This window comes from Jaculus jaculus, chromosome 9, assembly GCF_020740685.1.
Source record: "Jaculus jaculus isolate mJacJac1 chromosome 9, mJacJac1.mat.Y.cur, whole genome shotgun sequence".
Lineage (NCBI taxonomy): Eukaryota > Metazoa > Chordata > Mammalia > Rodentia > Dipodidae > Jaculus > Jaculus jaculus.
The window spans coordinates 7,339,321-7,358,722 of NC_059110.1; the positions used below are offsets into that span (position 1 = coordinate 7,339,321).

The 19,402-nt window shown below is 46.8% G+C and overlaps 1 protein-coding gene across 1 annotated transcript in view; it reads right to left on the reverse strand.

The window, feature by feature from the left end:
• The window catches only part of Igf2r (insulin like growth factor 2 receptor), a 114,845-nt gene that overhangs the window by 31,052 nt on the left and 64,391 nt on the right, over window positions 1–19,402 (reverse strand). The window contains exons 20-30 of the mRNA XM_045158581.1: window positions 19,139–19,240; window positions 18,614–18,715; window positions 14,088–14,283; window positions 11,326–11,490; window positions 10,652–10,795; window positions 10,380–10,555; window positions 9,440–9,527; window positions 7,998–8,213; window positions 4,845–4,975; window positions 4,486–4,583; window positions 471–607 (exon numbers count right to left, since the gene is read on the reverse strand). Of these exons, the coding sequence (XP_045014516.1) occupies window positions 471–607; window positions 4,486–4,583; window positions 4,845–4,975; window positions 7,998–8,213; window positions 9,440–9,527; window positions 10,380–10,555; window positions 10,652–10,795; window positions 11,326–11,490; window positions 14,088–14,283; window positions 18,614–18,715; window positions 19,139–19,240 (1,555 nt within the window). The remainder of the gene's footprint in view (window positions 1–470; window positions 608–4,485; window positions 4,584–4,844; window positions 4,976–7,997; window positions 8,214–9,439; window positions 9,528–10,379; window positions 10,556–10,651; window positions 10,796–11,325; window positions 11,491–14,087; window positions 14,284–18,613; window positions 18,716–19,138; window positions 19,241–19,402) is intronic.

Here is a 19,402-nt window from a genome sequence, read left to right on the forward strand (position 1 = left end):
GGTTATTTTTGTATGGTCAAATACTTAGCTTTATTTTTTTGTAAAGTGAAAAAGACTCCTGCATTTATATATAATCTTATTTATCCTAAGTTTAAAATGATTTCAAATTTCCCATCCATGGCATGGAAAGACTGCACCCCACTTCTAGAAGGTGTGTTGGCATCTTGAGGATTCCAGGAGGAATTCCCTGCAAGTGCTCTAGGTCCCACATGGACACCTGACTTCCGGTCTCCACTGTAACCCTAGATCTGAACAAAATGAGAGAATTATCCCTCCTCATATTTGGAAAAGATCTATGTTCCCAGAAGAGGCATCAACATCAGTGGAGTCTGGGCCATACCACAGTCTATCACCAGAACCTTGCATTTTTTTCTCCTGCTACTTCTTGGCCAATCCCTCCCAAAGACCTTTCGCACAAGGCTCATACTGGTTGCCACCTAGAAAGAGAGGCACAGAGAAAGGCTGCTCACCAGAGCCAGCCTGTGGAGCCAGGGACTTGCACACATTGATGAGGTAGTGCTCGGTGGCCCCAGTCCTGGTCACAGCTTCCCAGTTGTCACTGTACCTCGACAGTGGGGAGAGGTCGAAGGAGTTCCCAGCCTTGTCCCTGCAGGAAAGAGAACACCAGGGCCAGCTCAGGTGAAGTCCAATGACACAGTTCACGCTGACCTTGGAAAGGCTCATGTGCGTCGGTCGTTCTCTAATGTGCTGTGAGTCACATCTTAACAAGGGATAGAACTTCACACTATATAGTAACAATGCACCTGAGTTCTGACGATTTGAAGACTGGCTTTAACAAAACCAAGTATTCTCTTAAAAAGCCAACTCTGGAAAAGGCTGTCCCCACACGGGCTGGGCGCTGAGAAGTGGAGGTGGCACACTAGCCAACAGGAGTGAGGAGCTGGCCATCAGCACGTACGTACACCACGCCATTCCCAGGAACTGCCCCACCACAGCACCTGTGACCAGACCCGAGGTCACCCAAGGTGGGGGATAAACCAGCTTATGTTGACCTTCTGTCAGGATGAAGGTCCATCACTACATACTCCGACATGAGAGATCAACCAAGGCCATGGTCAACACTAATGTGAGCAAGACAGGATGCACTTTGCCACCAAGTCCAGACAAGCAGGTAGGCCCTTTCCCACTTCGTTAGGTCTAAGCATGCAGAAAAGAAAAAGTACATTCACCCCCAAAATGGGCACTAAATAAAGCTGTGGGTGTTGACTAAACAAAACATAAAAATCTGTCCCCCCGTCTTACCAAGTTAACAGATGTTATTAGTGAAAGAAAAAGACCATGAAAATGGGAAAGTGTGGGGGTGGGGAGGGAGGGAATTACCATGGGATATATTTTATAATCATGGAAAATGTTAATAAAAATTTTAAAAAAAGATTAAAAAAAGAAAGAAAGAAAGAAAAAGACCATGAACAAGATATACATGTGTGTATGCGTGGACAGGCCAGAGGACAACCTTAGGTATCACTGCTTAAGCATCATCCACCATGAACAAGAGATACGTGTGTATGTGTGCATGTGTACGCAGGCCAGCGGATAGCTTTGGGTATCACTGGCCTAGAGCCTACCAAGTAGGGTAGACTGACCAGTGAGCTTCCTATCTCTATCCCTCAGCACTGAGATGACAACTGTGTGCCATCACACCTGGCTTTAAGATAGATTTTTTTAAACATACATTTATTTATTTATTTGAGACAGAAAGAATGGCACACCAGGGCCTCCAGCCACTACAAATTCCAGATGCATGTGCTACCTTGAGCATTTGGCTTATGTGGGTCCTGGGGAATCAAACCTGGGTCCTTTGGCTTTGCAGGCAAGTGCCTTAACCACTAAGCCGTCCCTCCAGCCCTAGACTTTTTTTCCCAAATTTTTATTAACAACTTCCATGATTATAAAAAATATACCATGGTAACACCTTTCCTCCCCTTACTTTCTACTTTGAAACTCCATTCTCCATCATATCACCTCCCCATCTCAATCAGTCTCTCTTTTATTTTGATGTCATGATTTTTTCCTCCTCTTATGATGGTCTTGTGTAGATAGTATCAGGTACTGTGAGGTCATGGATGTCCAGGCCATTTTGTGTCTGGGGGGAGCATGTTGTAAGGAGTCCTACCCTTCCTTTGGCTCTTACATTCTTCCCGCCACCTCTTCCACATTAGCAGCCCTAGATTTTTTTTAAATGTACATTACATGGCAAAAAAAAAAAAAAAAAAAAAAAAAAAAAAGCTGAATGGCAGATATATAGATATAGATATATAGATTTTTTATTTTTATTTTTTGGTTTTTCGAGGTAGGGTCTCACTCTAGCTCAGGCTAACCTGGAATTCACTATGTAGTCTCAGGGTGGCCTCGAACTCACGGCAATCCTCCTACCTCTGCCTTCCAAGTGCTGGGATTAAAGGCATGCGCCACCACTCCCGGCTTGAATGGCAGATTTTAAAAGGTGAAAGGGGGGCTGGAGAGGTGGCTTAGCAGTTAAGTCCTTGCTTGTGAAGCCTAAGGGGCCCGGTTCAAGGCTCTATTCCCCAGGACCCACGTTGGCCAGATGCACAAGGGGGCACACACATCTGGAGTTCATTTGCAGTGGTTGGAGGCCCTGGTGCCCCCATTCTCTCTCTCTCTCTCTCTGCCTCTTTCTCTCTCTGATTAGAGACACTTGCATGCAAAGCCTGCCGGGCCATGTTCAATTCCCCAGCACCCAAAGACAGATGCACGAAGTGGTGCATGTGTCTTGAGGTTGTCTACAGTGGCAAGGGGCCCTGGTGTGCCCATTCTTTCTCTATCAAATAAATAAAAAGCAGGGAAGAGGAGGTGAGTTTGGGTAAAATTTATGACAGGGCAGCAGAGAAGGCTTTACTGAAAAGGTGACCTCTGAACAAAACCTGAAGGAAGTACAGCCACCAACATCCTGATGCCAACAATGCGCGTCATTAGCAGACGCAGCGGGAGCAAGACAAAGGGCCTGCTACAGTGTGGCTGAGCGCAGGGGCGGTGACACAGCAGGGCGGGTGATGCCCAAAGCAGACAGCCGGGGTCTTTACTGCCTGGAAGAACTTCGGCCTGGAGCTCCAAATGAGACTGGCAGTCAATGCACAGACAGGCCTCAGCCAGAGCAGCACGTTGGCTTGATACTTTCAAAAGGCAGCCCACCACCTCGCAGGACAAGGAAAGGGTGGTGCATGCGGCAGGGGCAGACAGACTGCAAAGAGCTCAGGAAGAGCTGCAGCTGCAGCGAGACAGGAAGGGAGCAAGAACCAGGCAGAATCAGCAGCTGTGCAGGGGGAAAGAGCTGACAGCAGTCTAACGGACACCTAGTCTGAGAACCAACACAGCAGACCAGCCAGAAGCAGAGGTGATGGGGGCAGGGGAGGGACAGGGAAGACACAAGAAGCCAGGGGAGGGCAGAAGATAAGGGAAGGCTGGAGAGCCAAGCAACCAAGTAAGTAACCCAGTGGGTTACAGTCAGCCCTCAATATCCATGGGTTAAAACAACACATTTCTCAACTTCAAGACACAGTGAGAAGACACCCTCAGTGGCTGACATACAGAGAGGTGTGTACCGCCTAGTTACAGGAAGTTCTGAGAACTCTAAGACATGTGAAGAGCAGAAAGAATAAGGCTGTGGCGGCGGAGGATCTCACCATACACATTTTTTTGCTTTGCTAATTTATTACTATATGTAAGTTTCTATTGTAACAAATAACCAATAATGGAACTTCACTCTGTATTAACATCATTAAATGCCACAATTTAAGGCTACTAACCAATATTACCAAATACCTGCATTTACAAACCCACTCCAATGAATGGTTCCGCCCACATGCAACGGAGATGTTCACAGAGGGCTGCAGGGAAACAAACAGCAGTGCTTCCCCGTGGAGTATGCAGGGACCACGCCACTCCCCATGACATGCCAGCATGTCCTCCACAAAACAGAGCCATGGAGGGCTCCCAGCGTGTTCCTGAGTCTGTCTACAAAACCTGATCCACGAGGTAGACCTCTGCCTCATCTTACAAGCATGCTGGAGTCTCAGGGAACAAAGGAATCAAAGGATGGGGAGGGACGCTGAGTCTCTCCATCACCCTCTCCTCATTCTACGGGACTAGGGAAAGGGCCAGGCTGTCATCGTGGCGGTGTTCCAACACAGGCACTGTCTGAGGAACAGGCAGAGCGTAGGTGACGGCCCACTCTACTCATGTACTCTTGGGAACTAGGGGGCTCTTATGCTCTGCTTCTGTTCCTATCACACCCTAATGTGCATCTCATGCAAAACAATCATAGACTCTCAGAGAGTATGACAGTCTAGGCGGTGACCTAACCTGGTTCCCCATTTCATGTTAGCACCAAGGAGTGAGGCAACTAATCCAGACCACTAGGCACAAAACAAAATTATGCCAAATTGTTCTGACCAACCAAAGACTCCCACCTCTTCCCCACCCAACACACTGTACACACACACTTACTTGAAGGAACACTCCGTCACATTGAAAGGTGGACAGGCATACTGTGTTCGCCACTCAAATAAGTAGGAGCAGTCTAAAGTCTCCCTCAGAAACACTGGCTGAAAAGGTGAAAATGGACACAGATAAAGTGCAGCTAAAGCTCCCGTTGGCTCACATGCTTTTGAGGCTTAGGGATGAAACAGCAGCAGATGGCATAGCCTTTAAAGCCTGCACATGTTGTCTTTTGACACACTTTCGATAAACAATTTACTTTAACCGAAGTTACAGGGAGAGTTTATGAGCCCTGAGAGCAGACCCATTCTGAAAGGTCAAGAACTCGGAGAGGGCAGGAGTCTCCTCATGGAGCCCCATGGGCTCACCTTTTGTGTGCTCCGGTCACAGTAGAAAAAGATGGTGGTGGAGCGCTGATACACCTGGTGGCAGGTGTCCCCTCCGGTGTAGTTGATTTTCAGTAGCCCATTTTCGTAAGTCAGCTTCTGAGTCAGGAGGCCTGTTTGGGAAGTTGGTCTAATGAGATTAGTGCAAGACTTACCAGGCCATGGTGCAATCCTATCACATACCTTGCGTGACAGTTTACATGGATGTCCCCCCATTCAGTATTTATTAAAGCTTATAATTTAGACTTCCAGCTTCCTGGCTGGAAAAGGTGTCACTGGGAAAATCCTGGGGTCCAGCCCTAAGGTGTGAGGGTGGATCTGAAATTCCCAGCCTAAGATATACAACATGCTTGAGCTAGGCCAGGGTTCCTGAAGTATGCTTGCTTGTGTTGGTGGCAGTTGCTTTTTCTCTTAGCATGGACCTATGAAAGTGGGTCAGTTTCTTCTGCCATTATAAAACTTGCCCTTTATCTGAAAGCTTCAATAAATTTCATTCCTCCTATAAACTGTGTCTAGTCCCAATGACCTGAGGATGACCGTGACAGAATTGGTACCAGAAGTAGGGTATCGCTGGGTCATGCATCTCACTGTGTGGATTTTGGTCTTTTGAAACTTGTTTTGGAGGAATGGATATAGACAGCAAGCCAAGGTTTATGGACGATTCTAGTGAAAGTTTAAAAATGCTAAATACACAGAGAATTGTATTTGGAAGCTATGCTTATAACCTTTCTCAGGGGAAAAAAATAAAGACTGCAGAAAACGTTGCTGGAACTGGGCTACTGACATACGGGTTGATGGTGTTCTGCTGCCCATGCCCAGAGAGTCTGATCAAGGTTAAATGTGCAATAGACTAATGTGCTTGGCTAAGATACAGAACTGAGAAAGTTAAAGTTAAAAAAACTCAAACACATTTAAATTTTACTGACACAGAGACTGGTTTTATGTTACTGAAGCTGATACTGTCAAACACATTAATAATCTTAAGGAAGACAGCCCAACTACTTAACATTGAAACAACAGAGAAAATGCCTGCACTGATTTCACCTCCAAAAGACTAAATGATAAGAATATACTCTTTTGCCAAGCCGTGGTGGCACATGCCTTTAAACCTAGCACTTGGGATGCAGAGTTAGGAGGATTGCCTTGAGTCCAAGGCTACCCTGAGAATACATAGTGAATTCCAGGTTAGCCTGGGCAACAGCAAAATCCTATCTCGAAAAAAAAAAAAAAAAAAAAAACACACACTATTTTAAAAAAAAGATCTGCAAGAAAAAAAACAAAAACAAAAGAAAAACCTGTTCTTTAAAGTCACTGATTTATTTTGTCCCTGAATTAACAATATGGTATATAGGGCTGGAGAGATGGCTTAGTGGTTAAGCGCTTGCCTGTGAAGTTTGAACTACAGATGTTTGCTTCAAGGTTATTGAGTTTACATTGTTCTAGTCTTATTTGCTACACCTTATCACACTTGAAAACGTTTACTGTGTGCCTTCATATGTTAAAAATATATAACTTGTTTTGATTTTACAGATCTCACAGCTAAGAGACTATCTTAAATCTCAGTTAAGACTTGGGACTTTAAAACTATCTTAAGTTCATAAAGACTACGGGGACCTTTAAAATAGAACTAAAGGGCTGGAGAGATGGTTCAGCGGTTAAGCACTTGCCTGTGAAGCCTACGGACCCCGGTACGAGGCTTGATTCCCCAGGACCCACGTTAGCCAGATGCACAAGGGGGCACATGCATCTGGAGTTTGTTTACAGTGGCTGGAGGCCCTGGAGCACCCATTTTCTCTCTGTCTCTCTCTCTCTATCTGCCTCTTTCTCTGTATGTCACTCTCAAATAAGTAAATAAAAATGAACAAAAAATAAAAATTTAAAATAGAACTAAATACAATTTACAATGTGAGATGGTTATAAATATATAAGGGCCAGGGGCAGAATGTGGTAGTTTAAATTGATGCCATGAGTTCAAGGCCACCCTGAGACTACATAGTGAATTCCAGGTCAGCCTGGACTACTGTGAAACCCTACCTTGAAAAAAGAAAAAGAAACCTTATTATTTAGATCTCCAGCCACCTGGCTAGAGAAGGTGTCACTGGGCAGATCCTGAGGCCCAGCCCTAAGGTGTGATCTGAAACTTCCAGCCTAAGATCCACAAAGTGCTTGAGCTCAGCCTGGGCTACTGGAGTATGCTTGCTTATGGTGGTGGCAGTTGCTTTTTCTCTCTCGACATGGACCTGTAAAAGTAGGCCAGCTTCTTCTGCCATAATAAATGTGTGTTCTATTTGTAAGCTTCAATGAATTCCATTCCTTCTATAAACTGTGTCTGATCTGAAAGTTCATCCCAGTGACTTGAGGCTGACTGTGACAACCTGCCTGGACAGTCACGAGTCAGAGGACAAAGCTGCCCTGGACTGTGGCACCAAACCTCCCACTCCTGGCCACAACACAGGACAGAATAAAGCTGGCCACCAGGGTTTCAGGAGAGAGGAACCGATGAGCACCGTGAGATGCCAGCCCTCCCCAACCCGAGGCTGTCAGTTCTTCTGTGGCTCCTATATGGCCCATGCGCACCCACCACAGCAGCTGAAGTTCTCAAACTGATATAAAGCTGGTCCATTGTGCAGATGGTGTGAGAAACCATGGGTCTTGCCCTGTGGTTATTACATGGGGGGGGGGGGGGCGGTTACTTGAGAATTTTTGTTGGTCTTTTGAGATAGGGTTTCACTGTGTAGCCACAGCTCAGGCAGGCCTCAAATTAACAATGCTCTTGCCTACGCCTCGTGAGTGCTGGGATCACAGACATGCAGCACCACACTCAACTGCCTTGTCAGAAGTACAACCAAAAACCTCATATGGAACATGCCCCCTTTGATTCAGCCCTAGAAAGCATCCCATGAAAATACCAATTACTGTGTAGTGTGCCCCAGCTGTCATAAATACAACAAGTGTGACCCCTGATCACACTCTTCAGGGCATATTTGCGTTATGACCGTAGGACATCAACAGCACCAGGACCATGCTGCTCCTCGACCACCTTCATTCTTCCCACGTGGGAGGAATGTCATCCTCCATGGCACAGCTACATTTTAATTCCAGTCCTTGGCAAACAAAGAAGGAAAACAACGGTACCTGCCACTTTCTGAAATCCCAGGGGTCCCCGCTTTTCCTGGCACGATGAGACCACCTTGGACCTGTCGTGGGCAGGACAGACAGCGGAGGAGAGCTTCCCGCACACCCGGAAGTGGTAGGTGTACTCGCCAGCAGTCACAGCGGTGTCGTTGGCGGCCAGGGGCCTCAGGTCATACAGGTTGCCGTGCCTGGGGTCCTTCACCTGGCAGTTGTCTCCTTGAAGGAGACACAAGAAGCACATGCATTCAGACTTTCATGCAAAACATTTTTTTGTGCATGTGGGAATTCTGGAAACTGAACCTACCTAGCACGTTACACAAGAGTGCTACCATAAAGCTACCTCCTCAGGCCTTCTTCAGTGTCCGTTCACTCGTTCGTTCTTTGCAGTATGCTCTCACTCTCTAGGCCAGGCTGACCTGGACTTCACTATGGAGTCTCAGGGTGGCCTCGAACTCAGTGATCCTCCTACCTCGGCTTCCTGAGTGCTAGGACTAAAGGTGTGCACCACCATGCCCAGCCCTTGTTTTGTTTTTTGAGACAGCATCTCATTAACTTCTCCAGGCTGTCCTTGAACTCACAGTCCAGCCAGGCAGGCTTTAAATATTTCAATAATCCTGCCCGAGCCTCCCAAGTACCTATTGTTACAGGTCTATACATGAGGCCTGGCAGAATTCTACAATTATAGAAATTTTTATTTATTTGTGAGACAGAGAGATTATGGGTGTGTCAGGGCCTTCTGCCACTGCAAATGAATCCCAGACACATGCACCACTTTGTGCATCTGACTTTATGTGGGGAACTGAACCTGAGCTGTCAGGCTCTGCAAGCAAGTGCCTTTAACCACTAAGCCATTTCTCCAACCACATTTTACAATTCCTAATCAGGCAGGTGTTACCTTTACATGGGTATAAGAAGCTCCCTCCACATTATTTTGGTTAGCCCTAAAATAAACTGCCTGGCTGACAGCTTTGAGGAAAACCTAAGCAGGTTACAAGATGTTCCCCCCCCCCCCCCAAGATAGGGTCTCATGCTAGCCCAGGCTATCTTGGAATTTACTGTGTAGTCTCAGGGTGGCCTTGAACTCACAGCGATCCTCCTACCTCTGTCTCCCAAGTGCTGAGATTAAAAGTACACACCACCACACCCCGGCGAGTTACTAGATTTTAACAAACCAAACCCATCCTGAGTCAGACTCACTGATTTCAAGTGTGAGAAGCCAAAGAAACCTATGACTCCGGGCTCATGAGAAAAAGGCCACTGGTGAGATCATAGACAGCGTGCAGAGTCCAAGAACACAAGGCTGACAGGCTGCCCACCCACAGCAGCCCCTGGCCCCCTTGTGCCCCTGTCACTGGGCTGCGCAGTCAAGATGCCGCTTGTTCAGTGTTACGACTCCACTCATCTACAGCAGCTCCGCAGAGAAGAGGAGGCCAGAGGCTTACCTTCCTCTCTGACCACGGGACAGGCCTCCACAGTTCTCCAGACAAACACGTACTCACAGTCAACCAGGAGCTGGAAAGTCGGTGACCCCTGTAAAAGAAAACAACAGCTTGGTCTGTTTTCTTTTTCTGTTTTGTTTTTTTGGTGTTTTGAGGTAGGGTCTCACTCTGGTCCAAGCTGACCTGGAATTAACTATACAGTCTCAGGGTGGCCTCAAACTCACAGCAATCCTCCTACCACTGCCTCCAAAGGCATGTGCCACCACGACAAGCTCTGTTTTCCTTTTAATTAAAAAAAACAAAAAACAAACTAAGGTCTGACATGACGGCACACACCTTTAATGCCAGCACTCAGGAGGCTGAGTGGCAGGAGGACCGTACAGGGCCAGCCTGGGACTACAGACTGAGTGCCAGGTCAACCTAGGCCAGAGTGAAACACTACCTTGAAAAAGCCAAAATAAACAAACAGATAAAAATAAAATTAGGGCTGGAACAAGGTGAGGCATGCATCTGGAGTTTGCAGTGGCTGGAGGCCCTGGAGCACCCATTCTCTCTCTCTCTCTCTGTCTCTCTCTCAAATAAATGAATAAAAATAAACAAAAAAATATTGGAGGCCAGGCGTGGATTCCCCAGTACTCACATAAGCCAGATGCATCAGGAGTTCATTTGCAGTGGCCCGGCCCATTTAAAAGAATAATAAAATAAAGCTAGGCAAATGATAGTTAACATTAACATTTACTCTTTTAAAAGTCCATGAAACAAATATTTAGTGCGTATGCAGCATCTAACACTTGGGGGAAGGGGGTGAGTAGACTATACTAATCAAACCCCACAACGCTCAACACTCACAAAAACACAGGTAAGTTTAAACAAAGCAGCTCCTAAGGTTAAAGGGAAATGGGAAAAGAACCAGCCACCACTCATGGTGGATGTGCACACGTACCGATATCTGCGCACACTCAAATATTATCCTGGTGGAGAAGCGCTGGTTTCCACACTTGTCACCATTGACGTACAGGATGCTGAGGGATCCGTTTGCTGCAGCCTGAGGACTGATCTGCACCACACCCAGGTTCCAGCTGTTGTCCTCCGACACCAAGCAGGACCCCACCGCACTCCCTGAGAAGACAGAAATGCGATGTGAGACAAAAAGTTGATCCTGATGCAAATCCTCCCCCAGAAATCAAAACAGAATGAACTATGGAGCAAGCTCACCATGGCATCCTGGAATATAAGGGAGAGGACTGCAGACACTCAGGTAGAAGGTTCGCTTTTTGCCATCTGTTGAGGTGTCCACAGCAGTCCAGGGCTTCTGGACCGTGCTTAAGGCACTCAGGTCATACTCATTTCCAGCTGGGTCTAAAGCATAATGAAACACATAGAAAACCTGCTTTCTTGCTAGCTCTGGCCCCTCTCCCCATCAAGTAAAGACTGCCAAAACACAGATGGGCATCCCAAACCACAAGACACAAACCCACAGGAGGTTTGGCCTACATAAACCCAGCCTCCCACACTGTCCCTGTCCAAGGGCAGCCCAAGGACTGAGGGGCTGAGGGACATGGCCCACGTCAAGTCTAAAGGAAGTCTAAGTTCTCTCCCTTCTTTTCTTCCTTCCATAGGAAGCTGAGTTTTCTTCTCAGTTCTTAAGCAACACCAGACCCTAGACCATAGCTTAAATCCCCAAATGTATGTCCCAAGTATCATCAGGAAGCATTATAGCACTAAATATCAAGAAGACATATGTGCACGCCGTGTTGCCTATAAATCAAAGCACACAGGCCACATTTACAAATGAGCATAAACACACACATGCTGACCCACAGACACACACCCACATATGCACACACACACTCTCACTCTTGCCTAGCCTATTCATTCTGAGGCCTCACCTGTTACTTGGCAATCCACCAGAGAAGGAACACAGGCCAGGGCAGTTTCAAATTCAAAGAAAGTGTTCCGGATCCCTCGCGTAGAGTCAATGTCCTGATGCAGGAACTTAGCGGTTCCCGGGTAAATGTCATCATTGCAGATGAAACGGATGATGAACGCGGTGGCTGTGGAACAAGAAAGTCATGTTTCAGCCGGGCGTGGTGATACACACCTTTAATCCCACCATTTGGGAGGTAGGGGCAGGAGGATCACCGTGAGTTTGGCACCACCCTGAGACTACTACCTAGTGACACAGTGAATTCCAGGTTGGCCTGAGCTACCCTACCTCGAAAAACAAGAAAGAAAGGAAGGACGGAAGGAAGGGAAGGGAAGGGAAGGGAAGGGAAGGGAAGGGAAGGAGGGAGGGAGGGAGGGAGGGAGGGAGGGAGGGAAGAAGGAAAGAGGAAAAGAAGAAAAGAAAGAAAGACAGTCAGTCAGTCACGCTTCGCTAGGCAGTCCACAGTGAGAGAGCCATGGAATGGACAGCAGCAGGCCTCACAGCTGTCCTGGGAAAAGCACAGCATGGTAGCGGGCCTGTCAAGAGGCCAGAACTGAACAGAGTGCAGTCCAACCCCCGTGGAGTCAGCAATAGTGGCCATGACATAAGGTGCTCAAGCCAGGGGCCTCTCACTGAGGGGCATTCTCACTCTGACAGAAAGCCTTCCAGTATCACATCAGTTTATCAAGCATATAGCACATAGCAGCAGACATATGACACACTTCCCAATTCCTCAACAGTGAGTGAGGCAGAAGATGGGTGCTGCCTCCACAGCAGGGATGCAAGCATGGAGACTGGGGTGCAGGGCACTGACAGTGGTCCCCTATTTGCAAGGACATGCAGGGCAGTGAGACCCGGCAGGCAGGGCAGGGGAGACCACGCTGGAGCCCTGACCACGACAGGGACGCGGGCTCCAGCTCCAGCTCCAGCTCCAGCTATAATAGGGAGTCACAAGAGTTCTCTGAGCTGGGAAAGATTCAGCTGAACAACACTTTTAAACTGTGACTATGGCCCTGAGTGGACTATTCTGCAATGCATGAGCAGGAAGACGAAGGGAGCTGCTGCGGGAAGGTACATAAGAGTCACGAGCATGTCTTCTAGAGTCTGCAGCACAATCATCACATGGAGGAAACAGGTTTAGGAACCAGCCTTGGTTATACACATAAGCGTGATGAACTCCATAGGGCTCACTCAACCTGGATGCTCACAGCAGCCATCAAAGTTCCCCAATGTGTTAAAATACAACCATACCAGGAATATTTTCAAAATCAGAGCCTAAAAATGACACCACAGAAAAATGATAAATGAATCATTTTTTAAAACTATACTCTGCAACCAGAGAGTGAAAGAGCTATAAAAAACTATATAAGGGCTGGTGGTTAAGGTAGTTGCCTATGAAGCCTAAGGACCCAGGTTCAATTCTCCAGGTCCTACATAAGGCAGATGCACACGGTGGCACACGCAGCTGGAGTTCCTTTGTGGTGGCTGGAGGCCCTGGCATGCCCATTCTCCTCAATTTCTCTCTCTCTTCCCCATTCTCTCAAATAAATAAATAAACAAACAACTATGTAACAGGGCTGGGGAGATGGCTCAGAAGTTAAAAGCACATGCTTGTAAAGCCTGATGGCCTGGATTTGAACCCTCAGTGCCCAAGTAAAGCCAGATGCACAAAGTGGTGCGTGCATCTGGAGTTCATTTGCAGTGGCACAGAATATGAAGGGCTTATTTTCTCTCTCCCTTTCTCTCTGTCAAATATAAATAAAAATACTTGGGAAAAAGCTGTGTATCATTAAGAAACTCTAGAGAGGAGCTGGAGAAATGGCTCAGTTGGTAAGAGCACTTGCTGTGCAAGTATGAAAAGCTAAGCTTGAGCCCCAGTGCCCACATAAAAAGTTGGGCATAGAAGCCAGGTGTGGTGGCCTTTGCTCCCAACACTCGGGAGGTAGAGGTAGGAGGATCGCTGTGAGTTCGAGGCCACCCTGAGACTCCGTAGTGAATTCCAGGCCAGCCTGGGCTAGAGTGAAACCCTACCTTGAAACCCCCCCCCCAAAAAAAAAAGTTGGGCATGGAGCCGAGCATGGTGGCGCATGCCTTTATTCCTAGCACTCAGGTTAGACTGGGCTATAGTGAGACCCTACCTCAAAAAAAAAAAAAAAAAAAAGAGAGAGAGAAAGAAAAGAAAAGAAAAGAAAAAAGAAAAGATTGGGCATGGCCACGCATGACCATAACCCAAGTGCTGCGGGTACGGAGACAGCAGGGTTGCTGAGGATCAGCTCTAGGTTCAATGAGACGCATCTCAAGGAAACAGGGGATAGAAACAGGTGACAGAATGAATGATAGAGAAAGCCACTCTATATCCTCCTCTGGCCTCTATATGCTGCACACAGGGTAACATGTGTGTAGCCCCCCTACACACACAAAGAAAGTGAGTGAAAAAGCAAGGAGAATAAATACAGGACAACGGTAATTCTTACGACTTTAATCCACCACTACTGCTCCACTACCTAGAGGAAAAGCAAGAAACGCAAGGGTGGAATCCTCTGAGAACTGCAGGTGCGAGACAGCGGTGTGTGTGAATGCATGCGTGACCCAGGCAGGAGACGAGGGTGGCAAGCACCCAAGGAGAATGCCAAACGAGTGGTCAGAGGACAGACTCAACAAGGCTCTTGGACAGTCCCAGAACCAAGGGAAACTGTCAGCTGAAAAGCAACTGGCAGAGCTCACCTCTGTCGGAGGGAGGGGCCCCCTTGTAGGTCAGCGTGAGGAGGCCCTCTGTGGAGAGCTGGAGGCTCCTCTCAAATCCAACTGGTCTTTCTGGCTTCAGCTTCTTCAGCTCCTCTGTCTGAGACCCTGCCTCGCAGCCAAAGGCGGGCTTTCCCCCGGATGTCCCGCAGGCAGGCATTGCACCACAGACATTGAACTGGAGGCAGACAGTAAGAAGCGCAAAGATTTACCAGAGACAAGATTGCTTTAGATCCCAATATCCCACTGTGTTAAACACACTCTGCATATTTGAGCAGCTAAATCCTAAAGTTAGTAAGGCAAAAACTAAAGTCCAAATACCATTATCTTTAAAATTTCCTAGAAGATTTGATACATATGTTTTCATCATTTATTTGTTTATATTAGCTCTATGCCTATAAATACATAAGATACATTGCATAAAATAATGTTCCAATGTAAGGAATGTATATAAACTGTAACTTTGCATTATTTCTACAAAGAAAACAGACACAGTTAGAGTCAATTATAAGTAAATGCAAAATGATACCTATATTTCTTTTTTGAAATTTTTAAAATATTTATTTATAAGCAGAGAGAGAGACTAAGAGAGAAAGACGAAGAGCTATAATGGGCATGCCAGGGCCTGTAGCAACTGCAAACCAGCTCCAGAAATATACACCACATTGCACATCTGCTTTACAAAGACAGCTCTTTATTTCCTAAAGGTGTTGTTACCATCCCATTAAAAATAAATTAGCCAGGTGTAGTGGCACACACCTTTAATCCCAGCAGTCAGGAGGCAGAGGTAGGAGGATCACTTTGAGTTCAAAGACACCCTGAGACTACATAGTGAATTCCAGGTCAGCCTGAGCTAGCGCAAGACCCTACCTCCAAAAAAACAAAAAAGTTAAACTGGGCTGGAGAGATGGCTTAGTGGTTAAGGCGCTTGCCTGCAAAGCCTAAGGACCCATGTTCAACTCTCCAGATTCACATAAGCCAGACACAGAGGTGAGGCAAGCACAAGATCACATGTGCCCACTAGGTGTGCAAGTATCTGCAGTTTGATTGCAGTGGCAAAGGCCCTGGTGTGCCAATTCTCTCACGCTGTCTCTCTCTCTCCCTAAAATACAAAATAATTATAGTAATAGTAAGCTAAATTTAGCTGGGCGTGGTGGCACGTGCCTCTGATCCTAGCACTTAGGAGGCAGAGATAGGAGCATAGCAGTGAGTTCAAGGCTACTATGAGGCTACATAATGAATTCCAGGTCAGCCTGGGCTAGAAAGAGGCCCTACCTTGAAAAACAAAAGAAAACAAAACAAACAACCAAACAAAATAAGTTAAATTTACTATAGCTGAAAACAACGCGGAGTCTGCTGTTCAGTGTAAGCACTGAGAAGGGCTCCCTTACCTGTTCGTTGTTAATGAACAATGAAAACAGAAGGCAACACTACTTCTTCGAGTTAAGTGTGGCAGCTTACACTCATAATCCCAGCACTTGGGAGGCTGAGGATCACTGTTCAAGATCAGCATGGGCACACAAGTGAGTTTCAAGCTAGCTTGGAGCTATGAAATGAAGCTTTCTCTCAAAAAAGCCAAAAACAGGGAGGCGGGCTAGAGAGATGGCTTAGTAGTTAAGGCACTTGCTTGCAAAGCCTAAGGACCCAGGTTCTACTCTCCAGATCCCACATTAGCCAGACGCACAATGGTGAGGCAAGCACAAGGTCGCACATGGCCACTAGGAGAGGAGGCACAAGCATCTGGAGTTCAATTGCAGTGGCTGAGACCCTGGTGCATCAATTTCTCTCTCTCCCTCTGTCTAAAATAAAAAAGTAAAATAAGATAAAATAAAAAATTTTAAGCCAAAAAAAAAAAAAAAAAGAAAGAAGAAAAACAAAGTGTTTCTTTCTTTGTTTTTGGCTCTGCTTGCTGAAGGTTGAGTCTTATATAGCCCAGGCTGGTCTCAGTCTCACTATGTAACTGAGCATGACTTTGAACTCTTGATCCTCCCAAATATGTTGGCATTGCAAGGTGTGCACTACCATACCGACAAAAAAAAACCACAATGGTGTAGCACACCCACAATTTCCCCCCCTCTCTGTCTCTCTCCCTCCCTCTTGTCCTTCCTTCAGAACCGTGCCTGAACGTTGGGCCAGTGCTAGGAAAAGCCTATCCTGCCATATTACTGGCACTAGTCTTCTGAGCTGCTTAGCATCTTCACATCCCTGCAGGCAAGAGGTTCAGATGACCCTGGAGATGGGCTATGTGGCAGCTCCATGGGAGGGTGCCAATGACTGTCCAGAGTAGCTGAACCCAGCAGGACAGGACAGAACTGGGGGGCAGGAGAAGGGCAACCTGTTCGATGATGTAACTGGCTGGTGGGCGCTGGTGTCTCAAGCAGAGGGCTCTCTGGACAGTGCCCTGAGACCTAGGTACTCTTTCAATCAGTTCCATTTCTACCTTTGCCACCTACACATCATTGGTCTCTGTTACCTGCGAGAGCCACGATATGCACATGCCACCTAATACTGTGGCTAAGGCATAAGGCAGGGCCTCTCTGGTCTCCTTATGGCAACAGTCGTTAAGGGTTCATGGTCATCTCTCCAAGCATGTTTCTGATAAGCTTCAACAAGCTTCTCACCTGCTTCTCACACTAACAAAGGCAGCCAAATACACTCTCACCTGTTACAGCCCTAGCATATGCCACTCGACATAAACAAAACACTTCATTAGCTGGTAGGAAAGCAAACAGTTCTACACTTGATTAACATTGAGGCCATTAAACATTTACCTAACTGTGAAAGGGAAAAACCTCTGTGAGAACATGCTGGAGACAAGGGAAAGGGACAAAGCCAAAACCAGCTCAGCGGTGACTCCTGTCCAGAAACGTTCCCAGCTGGTAACAGCGATGGGTCCTTCTGTGATGTTTCACCACAAAGCCCTTCTTTACATCAAATTATTGCAGTAGTTTTCATCCCAACTGCCTGTCTTTTCTTTAATATTTTATTTTTATTTATTTATACAAGAGAGAAAGAGGCAGACAGACAGAGAGGGAGAAAGAGAGAATGGGTACGCCAGGTCCTCTAGCAACTACAAAGTTCCAGACACATATGCCACCTCCTGCATCTATTTTACATGAGTCCTGGGGAATCGAACCTGGGTCCTTAGGCATTGCAGGCAAGCTCCTTAACTACTAAGCCATCTCTCCAGCCCAATTGCCTGTTTTTAAAGTTTATTCTCATGCTGCAATGTGGACATTACCACAAAGATTTAAAATAATATCAAGGTGTTTTAAAAAGTCTCATGGGCTAGAGAGATTGCCCAGTAGTTAAGGCAGGTGCCTGCAAACCCTAAAGACCTAGATTCAATTCACCAGTACCCACATAAATCTAGATGCACAAAGTGCATCTAAAATTGTTTGCTATAAACAGAAGCCCTGGCGCACCCATTTCCCACCCTCAGAAGTAAATAAATGAATACAACATTTTTTAGAAAAGTTTTCTCACAGTTAAATGGCATTTGTGTGAACATATCCCATCAGAACTACCTATGAAGGAAGTACTCTTAGAAGATTCTAGAATATAGCCCCAGATACCCTTGTACTGGGTAATCTAATCACCTTTCCCCTTGACACAATGGGAATCAAGATTACCTTGAGGGCTTGAGACTTCTGGCCTGCCCCAGAACCAAGTTACGAGACTGGAGTGCATTTTTAACAGAGACCTAGTGATTACCCTGCTGGCCTGCCCCGGGGCCACTGAGTCATGAGGCTAGAGTGCATTTTTAACAGAGGCCTAGGTATCACACTGCTGGCCTGCCCCAGAGCCACTGAGTCATGATATTGGCAGTACTTTTTTTCTTTTTTTTTTTTTTTTGGTTTTTTAAGGTAGGGTTTCACCCTAGTCTAGGCTGACCTGGAATTCGCTTTGTAATCTCAGGGTGGCCTCAAACTCATGGTGATCCTTCTACCTCTGACTCCTGAGTGCTGGGATTAAAGGCGTGTGCCACCATGCCCAGCTTGGAATGCATTTTTTAAAATATATATATTTACTTATTTAGTTGACAGAGAAAGAGGGAGAGAGATAGAGGGAGAATGGGTGCTCCAGGGCCTCCAGCCACTGCAAATGAACTCTAGATGTGTATGCCCCCATGTGCATTTGGCTAATGTGTGTCCTGGGGCATTGAACCTAGATCCTTTGGCTTTGCAAGCAAACGCCTTAACTGCTAAGCCATCCCCCCAGCCCTGGAGTGCAGTTTTTGTTACTCTGCTGCTTCTACTCTAGGGACTGCTGGGCACACAGTGGCAGGTCAGGATGAGTGTCTGTCCCCAATCTGAACCAGATTGATCAGCATGGCAGTGATGCTATTATGTCAGATACCCCCCTCCCCAAAATGGGTTTTCTTGTCCCCAGGCTGCCAAGGCAGTGCTGGAGGGCAAGCCCTGAGAACACCTGGCTTTCCCAGTCACAGGCTGCAGGTGACCAGAATGTACTGTAACTCTACTGGAAATTCATCATGTTTCTCTTACCACAAAAGTCTTTCCAATGCCCGAGACCACGTATCCTTGAGAACTGTTGAGTGGACTAAGATTAAACACAAAGCCACTGTTGGGGTCCCTTATAGAGCAAGCCTATTGGAAACAACAGAGAAAGGAAGATATTCAAACCAATTCCACAGGAACACACAGGCTGACTAGAAGGCACCAACCAGGCTCAATCCACAGCGCGAGTGAGCGCACGCTATGGGATAACTGGGCAGGAGAGCTCAGGAAGGGCTGGGCTCCGTCCTTTAGGTGTGAGGTCCTGACATGTTCTGCAGTGCAGTGACATGAATCAGTCAGCCCCTGCCTGTGATGGAGGACACGCAGTGCCCACCAGGATACAGCTCCTACAGGAAGGGATCAACAGGGAGCAATGCGTAGGCTGATTTTTATAGGGGATCTAGACACCAAGAGTAGGGAGAGGGATGCAGTGTGGGTAAGGCACCTGGCTCAGCAAGGATGGGAGGGGCAGTTCAGAGGCCGCCTGGGCAAGGGCCAGGAGAGCACACACACCTGCTCTGTATCTGTGATGGTCTGGATAGGACAGGCAGCCTCGGTGTTCCACAGGAAGCTGACCACACACTCCCAGTTGAAAGTGAATATAGGGTGGGTGTTCTGAAAGGCCAAGTACAGGGGAAAAGTCAAGAGACAACAATCTAGCCAACAGATTACCAGACCAGCACATCAGAGTACTTATGTATCAGCACGTATAATTCATTGTTCTCATTTCCCTACAAAGGAGAGGTCATCTCTCATGCTTGGCTATTAGCACACTTG